This window comes from Hemicordylus capensis, chromosome 2 (genome assembly GCF_027244095.1).
Source record: "Hemicordylus capensis ecotype Gifberg chromosome 2, rHemCap1.1.pri, whole genome shotgun sequence".
In the NCBI taxonomy this organism is placed as follows: domain Eukaryota; kingdom Metazoa; phylum Chordata; class Lepidosauria; order Squamata; family Cordylidae; genus Hemicordylus; species Hemicordylus capensis.
Genome location: NC_069658.1, coordinates 236,837,615 through 236,861,983, shown reverse-complemented (window position 1 = coordinate 236,861,983; position 24,369 = coordinate 236,837,615). Strand labels below are relative to the sequence as shown.

The 24,369-nt window shown below is 47.9% G+C and overlaps 3 protein-coding genes across 8 annotated transcripts in view; 2 read left to right on the top strand and 1 right to left on the bottom strand.

Moving 5' to 3' along the window:
* Positions 1–11,066, bottom strand: part of LOC128348182 (zinc finger protein 436-like) — a 24,074-nt gene extending 13,008 nt beyond the window's left edge. For 2 of the 4 annotated variants that reach the window (XM_053303891.1, XM_053303894.1), the window contains exon 1: positions 2,519–2,720. The gene's annotated coding sequence lies outside the window, so the exon portion shown is untranslated. Of the gene's footprint in view, positions 1–1,519; positions 1,608–2,518; positions 2,721–11,008 lie in introns of those variants that run through there. The other 2 variants (XM_053303893.1, XM_053303892.1) reach the window with 2 other exon arrangements.
* On the top strand, positions 1,652–24,369 carry LOC128348186 (zinc finger protein 250-like). 3 transcript variants are annotated; one of them, XM_053303896.1, is made up of 7 exons: positions 1,652–3,324; positions 5,839–6,483; positions 11,613–11,686; positions 11,955–12,081; positions 12,704–12,799; positions 13,972–14,121; positions 23,812–24,369. In XM_053303896.1, exons 2-7 carry the CDS (start codon positions 6,393–6,395, stop codon positions 24,240–24,242), a joined length of 969 nt encoding a protein of 322 aa, XP_053159871.1. In that variant the 5' UTR covers positions 1,652–3,324; positions 5,839–6,392; the 3' UTR covers positions 24,243–24,369. The 3 variants fall into 3 exon arrangements, with proteins under 3 accessions (XP_053159871.1, XP_053159872.1, XP_053159873.1); XM_053303897.1 differs by having other exon boundaries at positions 1,823–1,860; XM_053303898.1 differs by lacking the exons at positions 1,652–3,324; positions 5,839–6,483 and adding an exon at positions 10,643–11,494 and having other exon boundaries at positions 23,812–24,366.
* On the top strand, positions 14,108–17,257 carry LOC128348189 (gastrula zinc finger protein XlCGF49.1-like). The gene has a single exon (XM_053303902.1). The coding sequence runs from the start codon at positions 14,415–14,417 to the stop codon at positions 14,898–14,900; it is 486 nt and encodes a 161-aa protein (XP_053159877.1). The 5' UTR covers positions 14,108–14,414; the 3' UTR covers positions 14,901–17,257.

The window sequence follows — 24,369 nt, the reverse complement described above, 5'->3', positions numbered from 1 at the left end:
GGCGATTCTCTCTAGGAAGTGTGTGAGAAAGTATATATGGGTTTTACTGATTTACTGAATATTTCAATAAAACTAATTTCTTCCTGCATAAAGCTCTTTAACCACATTAAGTGCCTTTAACTGATTATCCCCTCTAATCAAATATTTCATTTATCCTCTCTAATCAAATATTTCAGATCAACTAATTGGCTACTGGAAAACCTTTGAGAAACAGTGTGGGGCATTAATAGGGTGGGGTGTTTTAAAAAAACTACATAGGTTACGTAACATTCTAAATCAGATCACAATATATTCAGGACACCAGGTACATTTGTACCGTTAAGTTTTCTGAGAAAAGTTTTCATTTATTTGTTTATATTTCTATCTCACGCCTTTACCAAAATTCTGAGGGCAGCTTACAAAAGCAAAGTTAGCAATAAAAAGCAATACAGCCACCACCAATTAACACACATCTGTCTAAAGACTGGCATGAATAAAACTGTCTTCATCAGTCATTTAAAAGAGAGGAGAGAGGGAGCCAACCCAGCCTCTCTTGGGAGAGCATTTCAAAGAGAGGGGGCCATAGCAGAAAAAGCCCTACCCCTTCTTGCTGCCAAAAAAGGGCTTTAGCTAGGGATGACATGCACAGAAGGCCCCTCTCTGTCAGACCTTATAGGCCAGGCAGATTAATGTGGAAGAAGAATGAGGAAGTTATGCAAAGGAGGAAAATCTGCATGGAAATCTTTACTGGATTTTTTGGCAGGCCACTTTCCAACTCAAACTTTTCCAGAAAACCCCCATCTCTGGGTGTTGCACATTCGTCGCCAGCTAAGAAGGCCGGGTGAAGCAGCGGACTCAAGTGGTGGCTTGGCTACCTCCATCAATGTGGCCGATGTCCAGGCAATGGGGGCTAAGCAATCATTGTTAAGGGATGTGGAATACTGGGATGGAGACAGCTGAGGAGAGTTGGAGAGGAACATGGAGGAGAGAAGAATTAGAGAGAGAGAAGGGACTGGTTGGAGAGGTGAAGAACTGACACTCTGGTGGATCATCAGGCCAGTGAGACACAGAATGGCTGGGAGGAGCAGGCAAGAGCAGGAGGCCTACCACACAAGCATCTTAATTGACTCTGATGCTGGAAACTTCCAACTATTGCCCTGTACCAATTGGGGCATTCTGTGTGCATGCTGTCGGACAGAGTACTGTGAACAAATGGAAAAAAGGAAATGTTGTGCAGTTGTCGAGTGGATGTTGACTCTTGGCGACCACAGAGCCACGTGGTTTTCTTGGTAGAATACAGGAGGGGTTTACCATGGCCTCCTCCAGCGCCGTCTGAGATGATGCCTCTCAGCACCTTCCTATATCGCTGCTGCCAAAGGGGTCGCAGATTTGGTTTTGAGGGAAATTGGTAAAAATATATCTTAATAAGCCTTGAAATATAACCAGTTCCATATACTAGCGCTGGTTTGGACTCTCCAGCCCCATTTCTCAGATTTTTAAAAGCACAGTTCTGTGTCTCCCACCTGCCACACTAACCCACCTGGGCCCACTGCACCTCAAAGCTTCTCCTGGTGACCAGGGTGGGTCGGCCCCTGTGCTAGCAACAGCTGCTGCAGTTCCCTCCCTCCTGGTCGCCTCCCGCCCTGCTTTCCCTTTTGAAGAGTCAGAGAGCAAGGCGCGCCAGTGGCCACTCAAGACACTCCCTGCTGCTCCCAAACCCACCCCCCTGGGTCTTTTGAACAGGTGGGGCGGAGGGGAGAGCAGGACCAGGATTGGTGGCACCTGCAGTAGCTGCCAGCGCCAGGTAAGGGGGAAGGCGGATGGGAAGAATCCGCGAGAGGAAGCAACAGGCGCAAGAGCGGAGAGGAGTCAGCAGCAGCGGTGAGAATCTGCTATTTGGAGCGCTGCGCTTCCGCTTTCCAGTGCGTATAAGATAAGATTGCAGCCTGTTCTCCTGCTCCAAAGGCAGAAGGGAGCATGGCCCTTGGAGAGTCAAGCCTCTCCCTGTCCGCCCCCCACCGAACAAGAGGAGGGACCTCCCCCGCCAGGGGTCATAAGGGGTCATAAGAGGAGAACTGGCAGAGGAAGGGGGCAGCATTTGATTTTCTCTGCCCTGCTCTTGCACAAGGCAAGGAACCCCCCAAGCAGTGTTGCTTCCGCCGCGCCAGGCACAGAGGGCTCGGCTTGCAAGTGGCAGGAGAGCGGCGAGGAGCCAGATGGAGAGGCGGGCAGCAGTACAGGCGCCCCTCGGCACCCCCAATCTCTGCAAAAGAGAGCTGAAAGAGGCCCTTTCCTTTCCCGGCCGTGGGTACAGATCGGTGGGTTGGGGGCAGAAGCTTGCCTCCTAGCTGCTTTCGCCCACCAAGCGCAGCCTGGCAAGCCTCCTCCAGAACCGCGCCGACAGCCGCCCCGATGCCGAAGCTCCTGCTCTGCGGATTGCGCGCATCCAGTGCTCAGGCGCTCTGAGCTCCAGCTCAGGATCCGGGGGGGGGGAGGTCCTCTACTCCCCCAAGTTACCCCAGGCCCACATCCAACTCACCAGATCCCTTCTGGCGGACGGAAGGAAGTGGATCTCTCGGGTCACGGATCTCCCTTCCCCTCCCTAGGCTACTGCTCCTTTAACCCTTTGAGTCTCTCGCCCCAAAAAGCCCGCGAAGACGCAGGGAGCAGGCACGATGAGGCAGGCCCAGGGGAGGAAATGCCCCGCATAAGAGCCTTTCCCTTCTACAGTACAGGGCGCTGACTTTCCAAGCAGCGGGGTTCGACAGAGCAGGGGTTCTCCAGCCAGCTTGGGTCCCCAGATGTTGCTGGACTACAACTTTCATCGTCCGGAGCGGAAACAGCCTTCAGTCATTGAGCTTGGGGATGATAGGAATTGTATTATTCCAACAGCATTTGGGGAGAAGCTGCAGTAAGTGGCTTTTCCCTCCCAAAAGAACGCTTGGAGAAAATGTCTCCCAGAGGGGTAGAGAGCAGCTGTGCCAGTCAGTGGCAGCAAAAGGATAACAAGAATTCAGCAGCACACTTATTTTATCCCCTTTGATGGGCTGCAGCTCCCATGCATGGACCGAGGATAGCATTTCTGGCTCCTGATGAAGCAGGCTCTAATCCACGGAAGCTTTTGCTGAAATAAACATTTGAGTCTTTGATGTGCCAATAATCTTGATTGCTTGTTGAGAAAGCACACGCTCCTCGTTGGCTTGCTAGAGAGATGCAATCTCAGGGTTAAAGTCAGCGAGCTTGGACTCCTAGAGGGGCACAGAGCCTGGGAAGGTTCAAGTCGTTCCCGGGTCCACCCCTCCTGCGTGAGCAGCGTCTATATAGCCTCTTTGCAGAGCTCCGGCGGTGAGCGCAAAACGCCTTGGGGAAGGGGCGTCCCAGGGATGGGAGGAGGGGGTGGACTGAGAGGAGGAAACGTAAGGCAGGAAAATGAGACTACAAAAAGCAATTTGCTTTTTGTAGTCTCATTTTCCTGCCTTACATTTTCTCCGTGTGTGTGTGTGTGTGTATAGAATCTATTCAGTTCCGAGGACTCAAACGGAAATCAGATTGTGATCAAGTGGTGCATGTAAAGCAGAAGAATAAAATTCTAGCGTCTTTATGCATTCTTCTTCCACATTGTAATCTGCAGAAAGTTCCCCGTCTGTGTTAACTACAGACAATTCATCTCATAAGCGGAGGCTTTAAATATACAACCCCAAGACAGGAAGGAGCTCAGGAGGAGATCTTGGGGGATCACCACTTTGCTTTGTAGAGATGCATCAGGGAGAAACTCATTAGAGCAGGGCTGCTCCACCGGTCGACCCTTCTGCAGATGTTGGCCTACAACTCCCATAATCCCTAGCCATTGGCCACTGTGCCTGGGGTTTATGGGAGTTGTAGTCCAAAAACAGTTGTGGGGGCTAAGCTGAGCAGGCCTGCATTAGAGCCATCTTTAGCAAATGACTGGGCATAGGGGTGTGCACTGAATCATTTCTAGTGACTGGGTTCAAATTAGAACCAAACCCATCAGTCTGCCAACTGGTTCAGTCAAACCAACTGGCCGTCTGTTCCATTTGCTTGACCCAGTTTGACAGTCCAAGGGGCTATGCTTGTCAATCCAGTGAGCATTCCCCTTTACAAGCAGAGGGGAATCCTGCCTTTAGCAAAAGGGGTGGGGTGGGGCACAGGAGAGGGCATCTCAATGGCAGCACCGGTGGCGGCAGTGGCAACCTCTCTAAACCTTGGTGCTCCCTCTGCCTTAGAAGCCTTTTAAAGGCAGGATTCTCAGTGCCTGTTAAGGGGAATCCTCACCAGATTCCTGTTTACAAGCATAGCTCTTCAGAGTGTTGAATTGGTCCATAACAGACCGGGCCTGGTTTGGTTTGAACTCTTAACTACTCGCCTTTTTTTTAGGCTGGTCTGATTCGAATTTGATCTGGGTCGGTTCGACTCGAACCCAGTTGGATTCAAACCGGTTCAGCACACCCCTGCCTGAGGAAGCTTCCCCTGGAGGCATCCCTCCCCAGCTGAAAAACCCAGGCAAAATGCATGCAGCCTCTCTTTTGAAGCCAGCATCAAATATGAGACTGTACAAAATCCTTACAGCTTATATGGTGTGGACATTAAGATGGGCCCATTAACTTGCAATTTTCACGCCTTTTAGAACAGACGTGGAAATGGAAATCAGTCTTCACTCTCATCTTAGACTGAAGGCTTTTGAACTGCTGAATTATCCTGACTGCTGGAAGACTGTCCCCTTCCAGGTGCATAAGAATTCACCCTTTCTTGAAGTGTTGTTTTTGCACAAAATGCGATAACAATTGATGCCCCAAAGCAGCACTTCCAAATAAGAAACTAGGGTTTATTATTTCTCATGCTTGAGGTACATTATGGGAGGACAGCTGGTCATAGGAACATAGGAAGCTGCCATATACAGAGTCAGACCATAGGTCCATCTCTCTCAGTATTGTCTACACAGACTGGCAGCGGCTTCTCCAAGGTTGCAGGCAGGAATCTCTCTCAGCCCTATCTTGGAGATGCCAGGGAAGGAACTTGGAGCCTAGATGCTCTTCCCAGAGCGGCTCCATCCCCTAGGTCTTGCAGTAAGTAAAGTTTGCTGTCAGTTCGATTTTGACTCCTGGCGCCCACAGAGCCCTGTGACTTTCTTTGGTAGAATACAAGGAGAGTTTACCATTGCCTCCTCCTGCACAGAATGAGATGATGCCTTTCAGCATCTTCCTATATCGCTGCTGCTCAATATAGGTGTTTCCCATAGTCTGGGGAATATACCAGCGGGTAGGGAGCATAAATGGTCCCTTTTGCTAAGTAGGGTCTGCCTTGCTTTGCATTTGAATGGGTGACTACATGTGGTTGCTGTCTGCTGTCAAATATTGCCCTTAGGGGATTGGGACAGAGCTCCGTAGTAGAGCATCTGCTTTGCATGAGAAGGTCCCAGCTTCAATCCCTGGCATCTCCAGGTAGGGCTGGGGAAAACTCCTACCTGAAACCCTGGAGAGCAGCTGGTAGTCAGTGTAGTAGACAATACTGAGCTAGTCTGACTCGGTGTCAGGGAGCTTCCTATGTTCCTATGAAACCTCACTGTCCCCAGTGAGAGGCCATAGAATTTTGCCCAACCCAGCATTTTGGTTTTTGCTCTGTCGGGTGCACTGTCTCTAATCTAGCAGTATCTACAATATATATTAAGAATCAATAATTCCAACTCCAAAATACGTTTTGGACCACACCAAATTTCACATCAACATAACTGGATTATGATTTAAATGAAAAGGGCAATGTGCATAGGAGCAAGGGCATGGTCTCAGTGTTTGTGTCTGCCATGTTCCTGTCTCACTCTTGTTCATTGTTTCTTTCTCTTAGGGAGAAGTTCAGATGGATAACTGGATCCAGTTTCCTAGTATGGCATCTGCTTGTCTGGACACTCCAATAATTAGCAACGTGGTAAAAAGGACTTTCTGGCCTTGTGAGACTAGGCAGTGGGCCCCTCACCAGAATCCTTGCTCAGCGAATAAAATGACTTTAGAGGAAGGGGATCCTTCAGCCTGGTTGGCAGCTTCATTTCGGCACAGGGTGGAAATGGATGTGCAGCAAAGATCAGCCGGCAGTGAACTAGGGAAGGGAGTGGGGGAAAGCCCCGATGTCATCCAGTGTGGGAGCAATGGGGAATTCAGGGGAAGGACAGTGCAGAAGCTCCTGGGAGGAGACTGTACCAGCCCAGATGTCCAGCGCCAAAAATTCAGGCAGTTCCACTACTTGGAAAATGAAGGGCCCCGAGAGGTTTGCAACCAACTCTATGACCTTTGCCGTCAGTGGCTGAAGCCAGAAAAGCACACAAAGATGCAGATCTTGGACCTGGTGATCTTGGAGCAGTTCCTGACCATCCTGCCCCCAGAGATGCAGTGCTGGGTCAGAGAATGCGGAGCAGAGACCAGTTTCCAGGCGGTGGCCCTGGCAGAAGGTTTCCTCCTGAGCCAGACAGAGGAGAAGAAGCAGGAAGAGCAGCAGGTGAGAGTGTTTGATCCAGGTAGTTCCAGGGCAGAGAGTGGTGGGATTGTTCCCTTAAAAATCTCCACCACTTTCCCAATGTCAGCAAGCAGTCCAGAGAAAGAGAGTCCCAAGCCCCCTAGGCCAGTGGTTCGGACAATGTTGTATGAATACAAGGCATGTGACGCATCCTCTAAGTAGACAGACGTTCAGCGCCTGCAGCCAGCCAAACTACTCTGATAATAACGGAAGCTGCAGATAGGCAAGATGTGTACATAGGAGCTACAATAATTTCTTCCCCTCCTGTCTCCTTCCCAGGTTGCTGGATTATATGATAGAGTCTCTAATGCCCTGTTCAATCCCCTTCTATTCCCAGTCTTGGATTTATATCCAGATCCACAGATTATCATGCGCTTGCAAGTAGAGTGTAGTCCTCTCAAGGTAAGCTAAGCTTAGAAGGAGGCCTGAGTTCAAAGGGATCCAGGACTGCTGCCCCCTTGGCCATTAACTGCTGCATTCTACCCTACTGCGAGCCAGCGTGGTATAGTGGTTAGAGTGCTGGACTAGGACTGTGGAGACCCGAGTTCAAATCCCCATTTAGCCATGATACTTGCTGGGTGACTCTGGGCCAGTCACTTCTCTCTCAGCCTAACCTACTTCACAGGGTTGTTATGAGGAGAAACTTAAGTATGTAGTACTCTAGGCTCCTTGGAGGAAGAGCGGGATATAAAATATAAAATAAATAAAATATGACATATATATTAGAGCTGAGCTCCACTTCCCATTTCTCACCACAGCACCATCTCACAGACCACACCCAAACAATTCTCAAGGAAGGCAGGCAACAAAGTTCTACCTCTGTCCATCTGAGATCCAGCAAAACCAGAATGTGCACTTTTTTGGCAGTGCACACTGTCATCAATCATAGCACCAGCAGAAATCGCACAGCAAGCATATCAGTGATGAGAAAAAGAAAGCCACATGGTTAATTGATAAGATGTCCTCTTCGTGTCTGGGAGGGATAAGCAGGCCTCAGAACTGGCTGGGACCTGGCTGTGCTGACAGCCTGCCTGGCTCACACATGTCAGGGCACCTATCTACACTCATGGGCCACATGTGTGCATGTCTGCTTTGAAAAAAAGTGACACTTAGCCTGCTCCACTATGGCCTCCATTAATGCTGGGCCTCAGGGCACCAGTCCACCATCATCACAGGCCTGGCGGTGTTTCTGCATGTGTGTGTGTGTGTCAGTACTAATGGGCAGGCTGTGACACACCTGGTTTGGTGGTTGGCCAGGGTGAGGCTAGCTGACCGTGGTGTGGCAGTGGGTGTGAGTGACCACTCACCCTCCACATCAAGCTCAGGATAGCCCAACAGTGGGAGGTTGGACTTCAGGAAGAGCAGCTGCTCCACCAAGCCAGCATCCAAGCACGAATGATGAGCTATCACTGGCCACGGAGAACACCCTCTCACTCTGGATGCTGGTTGACAGGCAGGAGAGGAACCGTAGCTGGCTAGCTAGCTAGCTGTAACCATGCCATGAAGTGAATAAGCATTTTCCACGTTAACGCAAAATCAGGCAGATTCCCAGCACAATCCCCACCCTTTCCCCTGCCCCCTGGGGTGAACATTGGAAGCTGCCTTATGCTGAGTCAGAGCATTGTTCCATCTAGAGCAGTATTGTCTACACAGACTGGCAGCAGCTCTCCAGAGTTTCAGACAGGAGTCTATCCCAGCCCTACGTGAAGATGCTGCCAGGGATTGAACCTGGGACCTTCTGCATGCAGAGCAGGTGCTATGCTACTGAGCTATGAGCCTCTGCTTCAAGAGTTACAGGTGGCAGTTGGGAATGCCTCCTTTTCTTAAGGAAAGGAAGCTTATGAGATCACCTGGCATTCTTTGTGTGTGTCCATCCATGTGTGTCCCTCAACTTCACAATGCCTGGACCAGGGGCATAACTATAATAGGGCAAGGAGAGACAGTTGTCTGGGGGCCCATTGCCTGGGGGGCCCACCCAGAGGCAAGTCACATGACTGACTCCCCCAGCCGCCCACCCGCCCGGGCTTCCTTCAGTTGTATTTATCCTCTGAAGTTGATGTGAGTGTGAAGACCTGGAGCTACCAGAACAGCATGTCTTTCTCTAGTACCATTAAATGACTTGCAGCGTCCACAATTTACAAAACCTTTAAAAAAATAATTTAGGATGATGTTCTATTGTGGCACATAGGTTCTATCTATCTATCTATCTATCTATCTATCTATCTGTCTGTCTGTCTGTCTGTCTGTCTATCAAACTAGGCTTTTTGTTACTATTATTCAGCCTCATTTAAGTTGTCTTTACTTCATGAGCTGAGCTCCACTGAGGGAGGGCCCATTTTAAAATCTTGTCTCTGGGCCCACTCCAACCTTGCTATGCCCCTGCCTGGCCTTCCAGGGTTTTTAAATTGTTGTAAAGGGTTTTTAATGTACCTGTCTTTCAGGGTTTTTAAACTGTTTTATTGTTTAACTGTTTTATGGTATCCTATACCATAAAAGCCTTCGGTGTGCGGCTGTGCTGCCTGTGTCTTTTTGGGCTGTTCTGAGCATGCGCAGAGCTCATGCTCAGAACTGCCGAAAAAGATACGGCCGCCCAGACACGGGTGGCCATTTTTTCCAACAGTAAGGGACAGACCGTGTTAGCTGTAATGTGCTCCAACTCCTCCCCCGCCACGTTTAAGGGCCAAAACGGCCCATGAAAACGCCCCCGCGGCTGTCGCCGCCAACCGCCCGCCCGTCCACCCAGCTGCGAGACCTCCTTACCCATACCAGATCTCTTCTCCCGGGGCCACGTCCTTCAATCGATTGTATTAGCAACTTAGAGAAGGAGAGAGGAGCTCGCATGCAGAGCTCCTCACTCCCTAAAGCCTCTTCCCGTAATGGCGCTTTGGCCGCAAAGGACGCAATAGACGTCCTTTGCGGCCAAAGCGCCAGTACGGGAAGAGGCTTTAGGGAGTGAGGAGCTCTGCATGCGAGCTCCTCTCTCCTTCTCTAAGTTGCTAATACAATCGATTACAGGACGTGGCCCCGGGAAGATGAGGTCTCGGCAGCTGGGAGGGTGGGTGGTTGGTTGGCGGCGACAGCCACGGGGACATTTAAATGGGTCGTTTTAGCCCTTAAACGTGGGGGGGCGGGTTTTTGGAGCAAATGCAGCTTGGACGGCGGGCGGGCGGCTGGCGGCGAGAGCCGCGGGGGCATTTTAATGGGCCGTTTTAGCCCTTAAATGTGAGTGGGGGTGGGTGGGAGCAAATAACAGCTGGGAGAAACAGACAGACAGGTAAAAAAAAAAGAAAGAAAAAGGAACACTTAAAGGGGGGAAAAAATGGCTAGCGCCCGTTAATATAATGGGCTTAAAAATACTAGTTTTATGATGTTTGGCAACAGCACCAGAGCTATCAATAATCTTTTGAAGCCCAAGGAACTACCCTCCAGGTGGGATTCCTTAAATTAAATTAAAAGAAAAACTTTTAATTGTTGATTGATTTTAATTGTTTTTGTTTTATTTGTAAACTGAGCCAATTTTGGAAGGGTGGTATAAAAATTGAATGAATGAATGAATAAATAAATACATGCACCAGGGTCTTTCGGACACTATGACTTCAGGGTAGGTGAGGAAATAAAGGAAATCAACAAATTACAGAGATCAGGTGCTGGAATTATCAGTTTATTGAGAACAATATGGTATTTAGATATCAAAAGGTAGTAGCATCAGTAAAAGGTTATATATCACTAATGCAGAGATTAAAACCATAGAGCAAACCATTTCATATAGGGAAGGTTTCTGGCCACTTCAGAACTAGGCAAGAGACACAAAATTCCCATTCAGACATTATGTTGAACACTCTTACATTGAGTGTACAGTGTACACAGATATAGATATATTTACAGATACAGTTTGTGACGAACTGTACCCCGCTCACCACTCTCAGACTCTCCAAATGAGTGGGGTCTGTTCCCCAAACTAGGGAGGCTAATTATTATATGGGGACCAGTTTTATAGAGAATGATGTTCTCTCTTCCTCCCTTTTTAAGCTTTCTCTGACACGACTACTACTTGCCTTGCTTAGGTTTGTGTCCGGACAACCTCTTGGTAGTATAACTGAGTGCAACATGGGGAGAAATATAATTCACAGGACTCTGAGTGAACTTTAAAATAAAGCAAAGTTAAGTTTATTAAGTTTATTTATGTACAGTAGCTTAGAGATTTATCTCTGCCAAACCAGGGCTATACAAGCATAAGACTGTATTATTGTCTTATGTAAGGGCGGTCTAAAAATCGAACAAATAAATAAATAAATAAAAATATCAAACTTAGTCCTTTAACAGAAACTAGACTTATAAGTTACTGAGGTGCCTGTGTGGTATTCCACAAGTGTTCCCTGATTCTTAGCCCTTTTACTGGAAACAGCCACCCTGGTTGAAGATCCACGTATATGCCATACACATCCATACATAAGAGTCACACTTGCTAACCGGAGGTGTTCACTGGGGTGTACAACTTACTACCCACCTCCCAGTATCCAACCCAGAGACCTTCACTAGAGATCCGATCCCTAGCTGTCCCTGTCACTGACTCTCTCTCCCTGAGCTAACAGTTAGACCCTTCAACTGTCACCTTTTGTTCCATTCTAATGCTCCTCCCGCAGGAATCCCACCTGGAGAGTGGTTCCTTGGGCTTCAGAAGATTATTGATAGCCCTGGTGCTGTTGCCAAACATCATACAGTTATTCCCATGTTATGTTTAACTCTGCTACAGCAGTACACATCCTATTTGTGTCATGCAAGAAAGGTCATCTCCAAACTCTATTGAGTTGGCATCTGATGCTTTCCGTGGGTACTGGGGATAGCAGTCAGCTATTGGCACAGCAGTACTCCAAGAAGTTTCCAAGAAAGGAGAAAGAGAATTCTCTTGCTATCCAAGATTCCCCCTTACCATCTAGTTTGGAGCCCTAAATAATCCAAAAAATTAGGACTCATTAAACTGGGATTTCAACAGGTTATGACTTTGAGAACTGACTTGATCCAGCCTTGCGACAAAAAAGTGTGAGGATATTTATGACTGATGGCCCAGTTGTCTGGAATTATATTCCCACTTGCTTGCTTTTCCCTCACAGGTACTGAGATGACCTTGGCAACTCACCCTATGTCTTTTCCTCTTGGTAGTGGAGTGGAACCAGTTGCTGTTCAGGTAGGAGAAGAATCATTGGAGAAAGAGGCAGGGCTAACCTCTCTCTGGGCTTGAAGGAACCTCTCTCTTTCCTTCTTCAGTGGTCAAAACTCCTCTCTTGGAAGATTTTGAATGCCTTTGAGGAAGCTTTTGATCCAGTGGAAACTCCCCCAAACACTATTCTTGGATGTTGTTTGGATTCAGAGGAAGCCCTGCCAGCCAGTCCTTTTGGATATTGTTTGGATCCTCGCAAGTCCCATGTAGATAAAATATTCTCTGTATCCTTCAGGGTATCATGGCCTTTGAGGAGGTGGCTGTGTGTTTCTCCGAGGAGGAGTGGGCTCTGCTGGATCCAGGCCAAAGGGCTCTGCACAGGGAAGTCATGGAAGAGAATTCTGGGCATCTGGCCTGGCTGGGTAAGGCTCTCTTGTCTGATGGATGTGGAAAGCAGGAATTGGTGGTATTGCTAGTCTGTATCACTGCACTCTAGGGATGTCATGGAGGTCACCAGTGGCTCATCCATGTTTCTTGGATCTTCTAATTTGTTCTTTAAATACCAGTTAGAATCATGACAACTAGTCATGATCTCAGGCACAGCTTAGAAGGTAACATGCCTGAATCCCAAAAGATAACAGTAAAAGTCCTCCATCCTATTCTTCCTAGCTCACTCAATTCAGCCCTTACCTAATGGCTCCTTTTTAACCATGCTGGGGGCTTCAGTTGAGGCTGAGAGGAACGCTTCCCCTTCCTCCCCAAGTCCCTGCCTTGCTGGGACTTTTCAAAGCATGGTGAGCAAACAGCAGTCATCTTCCGGTAACGGGCAGAAACTTCTCGTCCCAGGCAGTCTCCCTGCCTCTCCCAGCTCCAAGTCCTGCTGCATGCCAGTGTGTAGGAGTTAATAGATCCCTTGGCCTCCCTTCTTGTTGCTTCACCTGGCTGAGGGCAGGTGAAGGATTCAGATCGGCTGCCTTGGTGTCTCTGAAGATTCCATCCAGTTGGAACTGCAAGAACTACTTGTCTCATTTCTTCTCTCCAAAGGAAAACTGCCATTTCCTAAAACTGACCTTGCCTCCTGCCTGAAAGAAGAAGACGAGCTATTTTCCAGTGACTCCAAGGACGGGGAGAGTTCACAAGGTAGCTGCTTTACTGTGTGGTGCTAAACTCTCTCAGACATATCTGGTAAAAAGCCATCCTGGTAGGACTCTTCTCTAGTTGAATGTCACCAACAACCAAGGGACAACTGTGGGGATTCCCTCAGTGGGGCAAGCAGGGTGGTAAATAATGGAAAACTTGTGTCCAAGCTGTGTGGGAAATGTCTTCAAATATCTCTGCAATTCCACATCTTCTGGAGCTTGTGGCTGCCAGTTGATGCCAGTCAACAGAGACGTGGTATTTATTTTATTTATTTATTTAAAAAATTCTTGTATACCACCTCCTCCAAAGACTCTAGGTGGTGTGTGTGTGTGTGTGTGTGTGTGTGTGATTTATTTTTATTTATTCGATTTCTATACCGCCCTTCCAAAAATGGCTCCGGGTGGTTTACACAGAGAAATAACAAACAAATAAGATGGATCCCTGTCGCCAGAGGGCTCACAATCTAAAAAGAAATATAAGATAGACACCAGCAACAGTCACTGGAAGTACTGTGCTGGGGGTTTAGAGGGCCAGTGACTCTCCCACTGCTCAATAAAGAGAATCACCATGTTAAAAGGTGTCTGCCAAGTTAGCAGGGGAGATAGATATAGATATATAATTAAAGGGCAAAAGCCTGGCAAAAAAGGTAGGTCTTAAGGGCTTTAAAAGCCACTCCGGAGGGGGCTGAACGAATCTTGGGTCGGGGGAGGGTGTTCCAAAGAAGAGGGCCGGCCATGGACAAGGCCCTGCTACGGGCCCAGGCACCATGCACTACACAAGGTCCTGGGCCACTTAAGGAGGGCCAGCTGAGAGGACCTAACAGGACGGGATACAACCGGCCGAGAGAGGTGATCCTGTAGATATACAGGTGCTAAGCCCATAAGGGTTTTGTAGGTGAGAACCAGCACTTTCAATTGGACCCGGAAGCGAAGAGGCAACCAGAGCAGCGACTGTAAAGAGGAGTAACATTACCAAATCTATGGCCACCCATGAGGAGGTGGGCCACTGCATTCTGGACTAGTTAAGGCCTCCAAATCATTTCAGAGGTATCTGATCTGCCTCCATGCTATTATTCTTTTGTGTTCTTATATTCACTAAGCAGTTAATTGGGCTTCTTCCCTGATATAAGGCACTGTTCCTTCTTCATCAAGTTTCTCTTTTTGTTCATGTAGATGAGAAGCGGGAGAGCGAGAAGGTGGGTGAAGCACCGAGAAGGAAAACTGAAACAAAAGAGAAAAAGATGAAGGAGCCTATTGTTTCTGAAAGGGCAGACTTCCATGTAATTCCAGTCCAGGAAGAATGTCACCAAGGAGAGAAACAGAGTAAGACTCCTCTGTGTGTAAAAATGTTTGGTATTAAATCGCACCTTAGCACACATCAGAGAATTGACTCTGGAGAAAAGTCATATATATGCTCAAAATGCGGAAAGAATTTCAGCTGGAAGATTAACCTAACTTCCCGCCAAAGCATTCACACAGACAAGAAACCACATTAATGCTTGGAATGTGGAAAGAGTCAGGGGTCAAGTATTAATGATAATACACAAATCCACACTGGTGGAAAACCATATATATGCTCTGAGTGTGGAAAGAGCTTCTATCAGAAGAGTAACCTCATGTACCACCAAAGAATCCACACAGGAGAGAAACCATATACCTGCAATGAGTGTGGAAAGAGCTTCAGCCGCAGTGACCACCTTACATCGCATCTAAGAATCCACACTGGATTGAAACCATACCAATGCTTGGAGTGTGGGAAGGGCTTCACTCTGAAGAAAACACTTACTTTGCATCAAACTGTCCACACAGGAGAGAAACCATATACCTGCAAAGAGTGTGGAAAGAGTTTCAGCTATAGCTTTGGCCTTGCTTATCACCAAAAAACTCACAAAGGAGTGAAACCCTATCAGTGTTTGGAGTGTGGAAAGAACTTCACCGAGAGGATAACGCTTAGTCAGCATCAAAAAATCCATACAGGAGAGAAACCACATCAGTGCTTGGAGTGTGGGAAGGGCTTCTGCCGTATCGATAGCCTTAAATGCCATCAAAAAATCCACACAGATGTTATTAATTCCACAGAGAAGCCATTTAAATGTTCATAGTGTTGATTGAGTTTCATTCACATTACTCACCTTACTTTCCATCAGAGAGTCCACCCAGGAGAGATCCCTTATCATAACACCATTCATAAAGTATATGAATTATTTTTTTTCATATAAGAATAGCCCTGCTGGATCAGGCTCAAGGCCTATTTAGTCCAGCATCCTGTTTCTTACCGGTTCCCTCTGGGAAGCCCACAGACAAGAGATGAAGCATGCTCTCTCTCTCCTCCTGTGCTCCCGGTAAATCCTATTCAGAGGCGTCCTGCCTCTGAGCTTGAAGGCAGCCTGTATTGATCAAGACTAGTAGATACTGGTAGACTTGTCCAAGCTGGTATCCATCAGCTCCTCCTATGGCAGAGGTTTAACGACATACCGTGCGATGAAGTACTTCCTTTAGTTAATCCTACATTTCCTGGCAATCGGTTTCATGGGATGGCCCCTGGTTCTGGTTTTGTGGGAGAGGAATAAAATTTTCTCTATCCACTTTCTCCACACCATGCATAATTGTATAGGCTTCTATTATGTCTTTCCTTTGTCATCTTTTTTCTAAATGAAAAAACTCTAGACGTTGTAGCCTTGCCTCATAAGGAAGGTGGTCCAGACCCCTGAATATCTTGGCATCCCTCTTCTGCTCCTCTTCCAATTCTACAATATCCCTTTTGAGATATGGTAACCAGAACTGTACAGAGTACTCCAGTGCGGCTACACCATAGATCTGTATAAGGGCATTATAATATTAGCTGTTATATTTTCAACCCCTTTCCTAATGATCCAGAGCATGCAATTTGCCTTTTTCACTGCTGCTGCACAGAGCCAACAGTTTTAGCATGTTGTCCACCATGACCCCAAGATCTCCCTCTTGGTCAGTCATCCACAGCTCAGACTCCAGCAGTGTATGTTAGGGTTTTTTGCCCCACTGAGCATCACCTTGAACCGCATTTGCCACTTGCCTGTGACTGTGAACTCTGTGTCACCCCCACCCCAATCAAGCTGCTGCTTATTGCTGCAGAAAGTCTGGTTCCGCCCTCTCATCCCCACAGTGAGACAAGGGCACAGGATCATGCTTTCACCAGCCAGGTACAAGTGGTGCCTGCCCTAAAGGTCTAGTCTTAGCAACGAGCCAAGATGTTTGTTTTTTTTAAAGTAAGAGTGAAATGTTTGATTTGACAAGTGGCCTTCTTTGAAGATGGCCGTGCTTTCTTTTCATGCGGCTAGTCATTGTGGAGAATTTTCTTTTTAGTATTTACCACCCACTCACCCATCTTCCCCACTCCCCTTACCTGGGGGTGGTGATGCTAGCCCTAGGCCTTTGACCAGATGAGGTATTCCATTAGAATTCAGTTGCCTTATGCACTAGCCATGATCATGCAGTCAAAGCACCGCAATAGTTAAAACATCAGAAAATCCTGAGGAACTTTGCTAATGGGAAAACTTGCTTGCCTCCATTTTAAATGAGGAAGAACAACAGGGAGAATTCCATTCTTTCTTGCTGGAGAACTGGAGTCGGCATCCATCAATGTGGTGGTGGTGGTGGGGAGAATATTGAATATTGAAAAATTAGTTTAACTCAGATTTTTGTATCAGTCCCAAAACTGCGTTCTTTAAAGTAAGCCTTACAACAGTGGTGGATGCCTCCCCTTTCCTGCTTGCTATGTACCCTGTGCTTGGTGACTTGGTCCTTTGATGAAGCCTCTCCTGCTCCTTGTTCTGCCCCACACATAGCCGATGCCAGCCTTCTATGCCTCTACTGTGCCCCTCACTCAGTTCCCTTGGTGATCTTTGGGGAGAGACCTTCAATACCTGCGCGTGTCAGAGGGACTAGATAGAAAGCCACTCTGATAATAGACAAAAATAGCATGCCCATTCACTACATGTGAACACTAGAAGTTACAGTATTCCCCTTATGGGATGGGGCTGCTCTGGGAAGAGTGCTTGCATGCAGAAGGTTCCAAGTTCCTTCCTTGGCATCCCCAGATCGAGCTGATTGAGACGTCTCTCTGCAACTTTGGAGAAGCCGCTGCCAGTCTGTAGAAAATACTAAGCTAGATGGACCAATGGTCTGACTCTAGGGCACTCTTACCTCTGGACTTCCATGCCGAAATCCAGGGTCTCATCCCCTGGGGCCCTCCACAAATCCTCTTTGGTCTGTCCTGGATGATGTGGTCACTGCGCCGTGCCACCAGCGTGCACTGTACCAAACATGACCTCAGCCTATGCCGGGTGGCTACATATGACCTCTGCTTTAGAGATGGAGGAGTGGGGAAAGAAAGAAGTGGGATGGGAATATGTGAAGTTGCATGTTGAAATGTTTCTGCTAATGCATATTTGCATAAATATATCTGTTTTATGTTCTTACATTCTTGTGAGTTTAGTTGCTATTTGTGATCTCAATAACTCGTGTCAAAAATACTGCATGTGTCATGGTCTGTGTGTATGGGCGGGGGATGTTGCTTCACTTGCCATGATGTGGGCTCCAAAGGCCTTTAGTTCCAGGCTGCAAAATTACCTAGGTGCACCTCTGCTGACTCAGTAGAAGATAGCTTCCGGTGTGCCTGTATTTCCCCATTGTTGAAATGGAAATGACGTATAGGGCATCAAAATGACACCGTGAGATTTTTTAAAAAACCAACAACATGATGACACAAAAGAATTTCCCCCCATGCACATCCCTAGTAAAGTTTGCAAGCTGAAGTGACCTCTTGTTGACCTGCAGGAGTTGCTGGAACCAGATGAGTCCCGGCAAACATGTTTTCTCTCCACTCGTGCACCTGCACATGAAGCCGCGGGGGAGACCAGAAGGTAGCCGAGATGAGTCCCTCTTCCCCATAATTACCCTAATCATAGAGATTTATTCTCCAGAGCTCATGGGAGTTTTCTTCGTCTTCTTCCAAAGTCTGTTGTTGAAATCAACCACATAAATATAACCAAAAGGAAAAATAAGGTGTCATGCCTCCTTGAAGCTGGGCCTGAAGGGACTCTTGCATAGAACTCTCCAGGAATGGAAGCCTGGGCTGAGATTGCCACTGTGAAGTTTTCCTGTCATCGGATCAAATGCCCTGGGCGCATTCCATCTTTACCGGTGAAGTCACTGCAGCCTTGGAGGCTATTGACTCGATTGCAGAAAATCAGGCTAGCCTCCACTAGCCCGATTTCCTACAGCCGTGTGGACCACTGGGTTCGGCTGCGAGGCTTGGGTAAGCCACTCAAGTAGCCAGCCCCTTATACCGGGTTTTTGGGGTCGGGAGTAGCCGCAGTGCGGCTTTGCGCCATGGCTACTCACGAGTAGACCCCCGGCGGGAGGCTGAAAGCAGCATCCCGGCTCAGGGGTCTCTCCAGCAAGCCCTGCGTGCTTGTGCAGGGCCTACTGGAGCTTCCGGGGGCCGCGCGGCCCCCAAACTCCCCAGTCCCCGCCGGCTCCGTCACAGAGCCGGCAGTCGTGTGGGCAGCCGATCCAGCTGCCCAGGGCTTCCGCCCTGCTCGTCTGCGGGGAGAGACGCAAAAAGCAGGTCTCACTGATTGTGAGACGCGCCTCTTGGTCTAGCAAGAGCGGGCCTTCCTCCCTGCTTTCATTGCTCCACATGGCACTCATGGTTACATCAATCTCATCTGAAGAGGGCTTCTCTTTCTTGCCTTTCGTGGCAGCCTCTTGACTGTGCCTTGCCCTTGACCGTGAAAACCAGCATAAAAGGAAAGCATCAAATGCCAATTCAGCAGATGTCGGAGCTGGACCTAGAATTTCTCAACCCCCAATTTTTCTCATGGTCATCACCATTGACCTTTCTTTGTGAGGTCGAGATTGTTGCTCCCTCTCTGCAGCTCTTCAAACCCCCATGGCCAGAGGCGCTCTTACCCCTCAGGCCTTGGGGCTTTGGTCTGTGGCCTCCAAATGGCCAGGGGGGTGGGCTCCTGCATTTGCCCCACCACTGCCCCACTGCTCTGTACCTCTAGGTTTTGGTGTGGTTTTTTTGCATAACTTAAGCTGCAAAGTGTGCAGCTGAGGGGTAGTGACTGGGGTGTACGTGAGCCAAGCAGGCCTCGCCTGCCCCCTGCCGCCGGCTGGAGTGACCGCTGGGCCTGTCCGTTCAGCCCAGCGGCTCTTGATAACTAAGAACTAATCTGCCTAGTTTCCTTTCAGTATCCCTACAATGGGACTAAATTTGGTCCAGAGCGGTTAGGCAGCTCACAAGTCAGCCCACTTGCGTCTCAAACGTTCATGCATCCGCCATCTTGAATTGGGGTGGATGACATCATCACAAACTATGTGTCTGAGGTGTCCCTATGTTGTCCCTACAACTGTACCAAATTTGGTTCAAATCGGTTCCCACTTGCACCACAAATGTTCACATGTCCGCTATCTTGAATAAGGGTGGATGACGTCATCTCAAGCTAAGTCGTTGAGGTATCCCTATGTGTCCCTACAACTGTACTTGATTTGGTTCATATTGGTCCATGCATTGCGAAGTTGATGGGAGGCGGGGACACACACGTAGAATGCCGGGTGATCTCATAAGCCTACTGGAAAGTAGGCTAAAAATCAAGCTGCAGGAAGAATGCTCAAGGGTCTCAGGCAGAAAGAAGGAGCCTTGAGAGGCATCATGCCTCTGAGGCTGGAGATGGCCTATAGCCCCCAGATGAGCCACTGATAGACCTGTCCTCCATGAATGGCCTTTTAAAGCCATCCAAGCTAGTGGCCATCACCACATCCCATGGCAAAGAATTCCATAGATTAATTACGCATTGTGTGAAGAAGTACTTCCTTTTGTCGGTCTGAGAGACCTTAAAGGCCAAGTTGAAGACAGATCATCCTGGAGAGAAGATATCTATGTGGTCGCTAAGAGTCAACACGGACTTGATGGCATTTAATCAATTTAATCAATCAACTTTAATGTAAAGCCAGGCAGATTCCCAGTGCAATCCCCACCCTTTGCCTTGCGGGGAACATTGGAAGCTACCTTGTTGAATCAGACCAGATCGTTGTTACATCTAACTCCATATTGTGACTACACAGACTGGCAGCAGCTCTCCAGGGTTTCAGATAAGAATCTTTCCCAGCCCTACGTGAAGATGCTGCCAGGGATTGAACCTGGGACCTTCTGCATGCAGAGCAGGTGCTATGCTACTGAGCTATGAGCCTCTGCTTCACAAGAGTTACAGGTGGCAGTTGGGAATGCCTCCTTTTATTCTCCTTTCCTTAAGGGAGAGAGAGAGAGCTGGTCTTGTGGTAGCAAGCATGACTTGTCCTCATAGCTAAGCAGGGTCTGCCCTGGTTCCATATGAATGGGAGACTTGATGTGTGAGCACTGCAAGATATTCCCCTCAGGAGATGGAGCCGCTCTGGGAAGAGCAGAAGGTTTCAAGTTCCCTCCCTGGCTTCTCCAAGATAGGACAAGATTTTTATTTTTTTTAATAGGACAAGTTTTTTTATTGAACCAACAAACTACCAAAGCATGCAGTACGTTGCCAAAGCACAATTATATACAAAGTGGTTGTTTATACATGATATATCTACAAAGATTTACACACAAGGGTTTGGAAACCCACAAGATTATGAAGTATATGCAAGCAGTACTGTAACTCGGGGGTGGGGGATTTCAAGGCACATCAGGTAATCGGGGAGATTACATCCAACGTCCATTTCCACAATTTGTCCCATTGCTGTTTAGAAGAGATACTCTTGTCTTTTTGCACATAACCATACAAACTTTTCCAGAAGAGATTTACTGTCTCATCTGCGTGAACCTCTTGGTCATGTCTTCCCTCCCTATTCCTATGCAGGAGCATTGCATAAATGACATACAGGTTTACTAACCTGATTACGAGAAGGGGAACGTTCCAATTTCGTAATATGAGGGCACCCGTTCCGTCCCGTTTCCTTGAAGGTTTCTTTCTGGGACCTCGAAAGGAGGTTCTATCGCTCAAACCCGATGTTAGTTCTTCCCAAGTCTGTTTTTCCAAATCAGGCCACTCTAACAGCTTGCTTACTCCCTGCCAGGGGTGTATCTAGGGTAGGGCAGGCAGGGCACGTGCCCTGGGCGCCACTTGAAGGGGGGGGTGCAAATTCCTAAAATTAATTTTTTTAAAAAAATGGCCACCAAAAACAAAACGGCCACTGCACATGCTCAAATGGCCTCTGTGAGGCCCTAGGCCATGCCAGGCCTCACAGAGGCCATTTGAGCATGCACAGTGGTCATTTTGTTTGCAGCGGCCATTAAAAAAAATTATTTTTAAAAATGGCCACTGCACATGCTCAAATGGTCTCTGCAAGGCTCTAGAGGCCAGCGGTGGGAGGCGTAACCTTTGCAGACGCCCCCCTCCCACGGCCTATAGGAAGCGCCCCGAAGGGGCTACTGGTAAAAAAAAATTCAATTTGATATAATTTACGTCACTGTACACATATTCAGTTTAGCACTATGTACAGAGAATCAGGGCTTGTGAATACTGAGCTGAAGCTTATGAGCTAGGATTGTATTCATTTGCTCTTACTTTGCTTCTTATGGTAAGTGAGTTAAATGTGGTGTCTTAATAATATGGATATTAATGGGTAGTTTGTCTTTGAATCAGTATGAAATCCTTAGTATTAAGGCCCACTGAGAGTTTCTTGCTCTCTTTCTCTCATTTTAACTGTCTTTCTGAAATACTAGAATATATTCCAAGCAGTGACACAGTTTACTCTGCATATCTTTTAATTATTTTCAGAGTATCTGGGAAAAGCCAAATTCTCAATTTATTTTTTAAACTTATGTAATAGTGATGCTACAATGCATAGTAAAGAATTAGATAGGCACTTCTGTTTAGTTTTCCAAGTACACCTCCACATAGTATTTGGGTATTTCATGAGCCCCAGCATACTGAAATTTGTAGTTTTCCAGCATTTTTTGGTCTGGCTACATCCACTGCTAAATAGTTTTTGAAATTTTAAAAGATTCACAAGCTTGACTTATATTTTTCAGTTGATAGTATAGTAAAGTTATCTGAAAGATGGGTGTGAGATGTTTGGACAGGGGGCGCAATTTCAGTGCTTGCCCTAGGCGCTATTTCCCCTAGATACGCCTCTGCTCCCTGCCACACTCTTTTGGCTGCCACACACTCTTTTAAGAAATGTGAGTGGGTTTCCCTGAATGTTTTGCCTAGCTCACTAGCTTTCTGTTTGCAGGTGATTTTAGGGCACTCTTGCTGGTCCTCTGGGAGCCATGGCTTAGCCGCATTAAGTGGTAGTACTTGATGGTATAAGCGCCACCTTGTTTCCCATAAATGGAAAGGGACTTTTTTCTCCTTAAAGAGAGCGATAGGGTGATCGGGTTGCAACAAGTACTGTGAAGTGCGGTGTTTGCAGCGTTTACGTTCTAAATCAGGTTTTAAGAAACCCACTTCTAGAATCTCTCCATAAATTGTTTTCCTTAGCTGCTTAACTGAGGAGGATCCTTTAAATAGATCCGGTTCAACCTTCCATTTTTAAAGTGTGAATAACAAATCTTTCAAGTAGTCCAGGTGTTCTCTTTTTAATACTTGTGTGATATTACCATTGAAAGATCCTTTCCCCCACCATGCTATGCCCCATGCTGACTTGTGCCAACACAGAGCGAAAAGCATGAATTTTAGCAAGCATGAATTGTTCCCTTTACTGAGCTAGTTGCATTTGAATGGGGGATTATATGTGTGAGCCCTGTAAGGTATTCCCCTTAGGGGATGGGGCTACTCTGGGAAGAGCATTTAGGTTCCAAGTCCCCTCCCTGGCGGCATCTCCAAGATAGGGCTGAGAGAGACTCCTGCCTGCAGCCTTGGAGAAGCCGCTGCCAGTCTGTGTAGACAATACTGAGCTAGATGGACCAGTGGTCTGACTCAGTATATGGCAGCTTCCATCCCCCACTGCCACCCTTGCTCTCACTGCCTTTTGAAAGGGCAGTGCTTCCCTACCCCCTGTCTTTCGGAAGGGCAGGCTTGGACAAGGGGGAGTGGGTAGCAGCTTCTGCCATGACCACCCCCAGGAAAGGGGCGATTACATGGATCGGGTGGGGAAATTGGATAGAGATTGGGGGGGGCAAAACTGGCATGCAGCGGCTCACATCCCATGCCGTGTCCCACAGGCGTTTTGCACACCGTGGGCGCTGCTGCATGTTCCAAATACGGATTGCGCAAGCTTGGAGTTGCGCAGATGTTGACATCGCCCAAGGGAGTCGCGCAGTAGCGCAGTCGTTATTTCCGACCGTTCAGCAGTCGGGCCGCTTCCTGGCACAATTTCAGCATCTGCGCAAGCATGCTCTGGCACAGTTTGCATTGGAAACATGCAGCAGAGCCTGTGTGTCGCGTTGCGGTGTGTGAGCTAGTGTGTACTGTGCACCATGAGTGGGCAAAGATAACTCGAACCTGATTGCAGGGAACTTTGGGACTGACACAAGGAATTACTTTTTCACACAGCGCATGACCAATCTATGGAATACTCTGCCATGGCCACTAGCATGGATGGCTTTAAAAGGGGCTTGGACAAATTCCTGGTCTATCAGTGGCTACTAGTCTGGTGGCTATAGGCCACCTCCAGCCTCGGAGGCAAGATGCCTCTAAATATCAGTTGCTGGGAAGCAACAGCAGGAGAGAGGGCATGCCCCCAGCTCTTGCCTGTGGGCTTCTCAGGGGCATCTGGTGGGCCACTGTGTGAAACGGGATGCTGGAGTGGATGAGCCACGGGCCTGATCTAGCAGGGCTGTTCTTATGTTCTAAGGATAGAGATCCAGTTAGAGGAACTGGGAAGAGATTGTGCACTCTGTGTGCTGTTAGCATGGGGGCAGGTGGAAGGTTGTTGGTGGGTGCTGTCTCAGCCAGGGGTGCCAGGGGAGCTTGAAGCAGGTCTGCTTCTCTTTCAGCAGATTTCTCTCTCTCTCTCTCTCTCTCTCTCTCTCTCTCTCTCTTCCAGCAGGTGATGAGTGGGATTGTGAGAAAGATGGACCACACAAAGTGGTATTAAAAAGAAACTGGTTTCAAGAGACAAACGAGAGCTCCAGAAGTCAAAAGAGACCCAGAAATCCAGGGGGGAACCAATCAAAGAAGCGGAGGAATAAATCCATTGTTTTCCAGCATGGCGTCTTGCATAATGTTCCAATTCAACCAGAAAAGCAAAAAGGCAAGGAGCAGAGTGTCTGCTCAGTGTGTGGGAAAAGCTTCAACCACAAATGGGAGCTTAATATCCACTGGAGAATCCACACAGGGGAGAAGCCTCATAAATGTCTGGAGTGTGGGAAGAGCTTTGCAAGGAAGAACCGCATGCGCAAAAGGCTTCTCAAAGCCCTTTTCAGCCAAGCGGGGAAACGGACGGCAAGAAGATATCCTGCCGCCCGGCCCAATTTCTAAGTGGAGCAGCCAAGCGGGGAGAAAGGGGCGGCAGGGCGATATCCTGCGGCCCAATTACTAAAGTACATACGGTGACAAAAGTGGAAAGCGCTGGAGGGGTGAGTAAACCCTCCCCCCCACCCTTAAT

Coding starts and splice junctions, on each gene's coding strand:
- LOC128348186 (XM_053303896.1), top strand. CDS start 6,393: ATGCGGAGCAGAGACCAGTTTCCAGGCGGTGGCCCTGGCAGAAGGTTT. Junction 6,484..11,612: donor AGAAGCAGGAAGAGCAGCAG/GTGAGAGTGTTT, acceptor TTTCCCTCACAG/GTACTGAGATGACCTTGGCA. Junction 11,687..11,954: donor TGGAACCAGTTGCTGTTCAG/GTAGGAGAAGAA, acceptor TGTATCCTTCAG/GGTATCATGGCCTTTGAGGA.
- LOC128348189 (XM_053303902.1), top strand. CDS start 14,415: ATGTACCACCAAAGAATCCACACAGGAGAGAAACCATATACCTGCAAT.